Raw genomic sequence first — 3631 nt, forward strand, 5'->3', positions numbered from 1 at the left:
ATTAGTTTTTGTAGATTTTATTTTGCTCGGATGACTTTTTATATTTTAAAAAGTAATAACACAAAGTTTAATTAAAGATAGGTAGAGGGGATATGTCACCTTAAGGTTAAATAAATATACATATTTAAATATATATTGATACTTGATTATATGGAATAAAAAATACAATTAGTAGTGCATATTATAAATTTGTACATTAATATCTTACAATAATATTAAAATTATTTATTTTTCAAGCTTATTTTTATTCATCCATGAATCATGTTTTGAAGGAAAACCCATCCAACGAACCAATACTTTATCTCCTTTACGTCGTACAACTTTTTCAATCAGATAATTATGCGGATACTTGGTTTTTTGTAATTCTTGTTCATAAAAACACCCTCTAATCGGATTTTTTTCAAAGTCTTTGAGAAAATAGGTTACTGGTATAGTGTTGCATACCTTTGCTATTGTAAATATTTCATAAGACCAATTACTCAAATAGCCTTTTTCAAATACGGCCTTGTTCGAACTAACCCTTACATTATCACCTCTATGAAATTTATTTTTTTGTTTCGTTTTATGTACAGTACTGTGTATAACCACTGCCGAATGATTGTTATCGGCATACGTAAGAGTCATCTTTATTGTTCTATGCACGCTGTTGTTGTACTCGTGCATAACTTTGTTTAATATAGATAGCCAATTGTGGGTTCCTTGAGCGGTAAACTCTCCATATAATTTGGTCTTGATGGTTCGAATTAATCGTTCACAAATTGACGATTTTAATGTGCTATACGTTGAGTAATGTTTTATGTTATATTTTTTCATAAGAGTTGAAAATTTTGAGTTATAGAATTCTTTACCCAAATCGCTCTGTACGTGAACGATATTACGTTTTGCAAGTATTGGTTCTATTGCTTTCACTATATCAGCTCCTCTTTTTGATTTTAGGGGTACTGCCCATGAATATTTTGTAAAACAATCAATTACAAACAAAATATATTTATAGCCTTTATTCTGTCTATGATATGGTATAAATTCAGCTAAATCGATCTGAAATAAATCGTCACGGCTTTTAAGTACAACACTACGTCTATCGTAATGTATGCGTCTAGGTCTATGCAGTTTTTCCGTAATTTGTCTTTTAAACATTTGGTATTTTTTTAATTATGCCTGCCTCGTATAATTCTTCATAAATTGATATAATTTCATTACCATGTGCATTATTGCTTGCTGTCTGCGAAGCCAATAGTAATCTAAGACGGTCGCAGAGCTCGTCTGCGTTATTCCAATATTTATAGTTATTCGATGTATTCAATGACAACTCAAGACCTCTGCCCTCGACAAACAATTTACTTATAACTTCTTTATACTTGTAGCCATTTGTTTTCTTAATTTTTAATTTATTCGTTGTTAAGTGCGCAGAAGTATGAACTAGAATGTCTCTATAGACATCCAAGTCATTTTTTTCGTATACGTTAGGCCGTTTTGAAAATATTAACTGTATTAGACCGGGGGTTAATTGATATTTATTATTTTCTATGATCAGCTGAGCTGTTTTATAATTAAACTGAACAATTTTATCACCGAATTTTATTGAATCCCCGTGTTTTTTATGTGCATACGCTTTGTCCCCATCATGATAAGCTAGCCAAGCCTCAACAGAGTCCATCATAGAAAATATTTGGTTTTCAGAATATCCACTAGAATTAGTGTCTTCAACATTATAACTTAGATTATGCAACTCAGTTACTACAGAATTATTTTTATCGATTTTATAGTTGTTAATATTATGGTTTTGTTCATATTTTAAATACTCGTTATTATTATCAAATTTATTAGTAAAATTTGAAATATGCAATGTTTTCTCTTTTTGAAGTGTTGTTAACTCAATTAAAGGTTCAATAATGGGTTTTAATGTACGTTTCATGTAAACCTCATTAGCAACATCATCATTTAGCAATGATTGGAATTATTATATTTATTATTTAGTAATTTATAAAACCAATAAAGAAATTCTAAACAACATAACTGTCCTGTGCAACAAACTATTTCCAAGTGGCCTACGTATTTTCAGTCATCCAAAGAGTGATCTAGGGTAGATGCGAGCTCAATTTCGGTTCTTTGCACAATAGATTATACCACTCCGATTGCCCGCACTGTGGCAGGGAACAGATAGGCTAGTCGATTAGTGGAGAGACACTTTTTAGTTGTTTAGGTGATTAGTATAATATTTCGACTCTGATTTATTTGTATTTTGTAGCTGGTTATACCAACGTGAGATCTCAAATAATATCTTTATCTTTATGCAAAGACCCTTATCATATGTGGCCTATTTCTTATCAATCACCTGTAGGACGATCTAGGTTAGATGCGACTGTACTATAGATTTATGCACAATAAGTTATGTTAGTGTCCTACACTCCGATGGCTCGCACTGTGGCAGAGATCAGACTAGCTAGTCGATAAGTGGGGAGACACTTTTTAGAAATCTTGTGATTAACTAAAATTTTAATTATGATATTATTGTACTAGTACCCTGTCCAGTCAGGTTATGGTCCTTCAATAAGTAATAGATACAATTCAATCTAATCAAATACCTAAGAATGTGTAATGTACATAATAAAAAAGATATTAATAAGTAATGCGTTATAAATTATTTAAGTGTCCTACACTCCGATGGCCTTTTTATAGCCCGCAAAACTGGTTTAGCGATCTCTGGTGAGATTTTTGAAATATTTTTTGCTGTGTTTCATTGGTCAATGTGATAGAATCTTTTACGTGGGCGTTTTATGGAATGCGTAAGAGGGTGATTAAATCTTGTGTAAGGGTATTATTTTATTATCCATCTGATCCAAGGGGGAACACTGATTTGGTAATATATATTATTAAATATAAGTATTAATTATTATTACATGTATTAAAATGTGATACTATAATACATACACTAGTCATGACACGGCCCGCGTCGCTTCGTTATACACGATGCCCCGCGACTCGTGCCACCTTTATCAGTCGTTACGGTGCAAAGTCCAGCAAGTGACACACGGCCGACGACGACCCGCCACAAATGGTGCGAGAGTCTTCCTCCCGTTTTGAAAGCGACAACGTCAACCAACCGATCCGCACCCGCTTACCGTCGCCATCAACGCTGCTAACCTTTTGTCGCCCAAAGATCAGGCCGGACATCGCGTCGTCGACGCCAGCGAAAGTGGCGCGATATTATGCGAAGATTCTTATTATTATGTTTATCTTTCCGGTTTGTATATTATTTTGTTAAAATAACCTGTTGTCGCTCATTTCATAAACGGCCCACGGGTCTCTACCCTCATAACCAGTGTCGACCACATTTTTGAGACGTAAGTCGTGTCACTCATTATCAGTAGTCTATAAATCATTATCTATTTGTCTATTAGTTTTATTATTATTATCTCCAAACAAGCAAAAAATAACAAAAATCGATTTTTTTTTAAATTCTAAAATTTTTTACTTTTATGCGAAACTGAAAAGTTTTATAATGTAGTATGTTTATATGTCTGTCTATGTAAATTCTCTATTTTTATTGGACCGATCTTATTGGTCTATACGTTAAAAAAACTCTATTTTAATACCAACGACCAGAGTTATTACGTTATGAACATACAGT

At 32.7% G+C, this 3631-nt stretch overlaps 1 protein-coding gene across 1 annotated transcript; it reads right to left on the bottom strand.

The window, feature by feature from the left end:
* Positions 1 to 291: 291 nt before the first annotated feature.
* LOC126909469 (uncharacterized) lies at positions 292 to 624 on the bottom strand (the record flags this gene model as incomplete). The annotated part of the gene is made up of 1 exon (XM_050691892.1): positions 292 to 624. A coding segment is annotated over exon 1 (333 nt), but the record flags the coding sequence as incomplete, so codon positions are not given.
* Positions 625 to 3631: the final 3007 nt, after the last annotated feature.

Source organism: Daktulosphaira vitifoliae, unplaced genomic scaffold (genome assembly GCF_025091365.1).
Source record: "Daktulosphaira vitifoliae isolate Bord-2020 unplaced genomic scaffold, ASM2509136v1 Scaffold_421, whole genome shotgun sequence".
NCBI lineage: Eukaryota > Metazoa > Arthropoda > Insecta > Hemiptera > Phylloxeridae > Daktulosphaira > Daktulosphaira vitifoliae.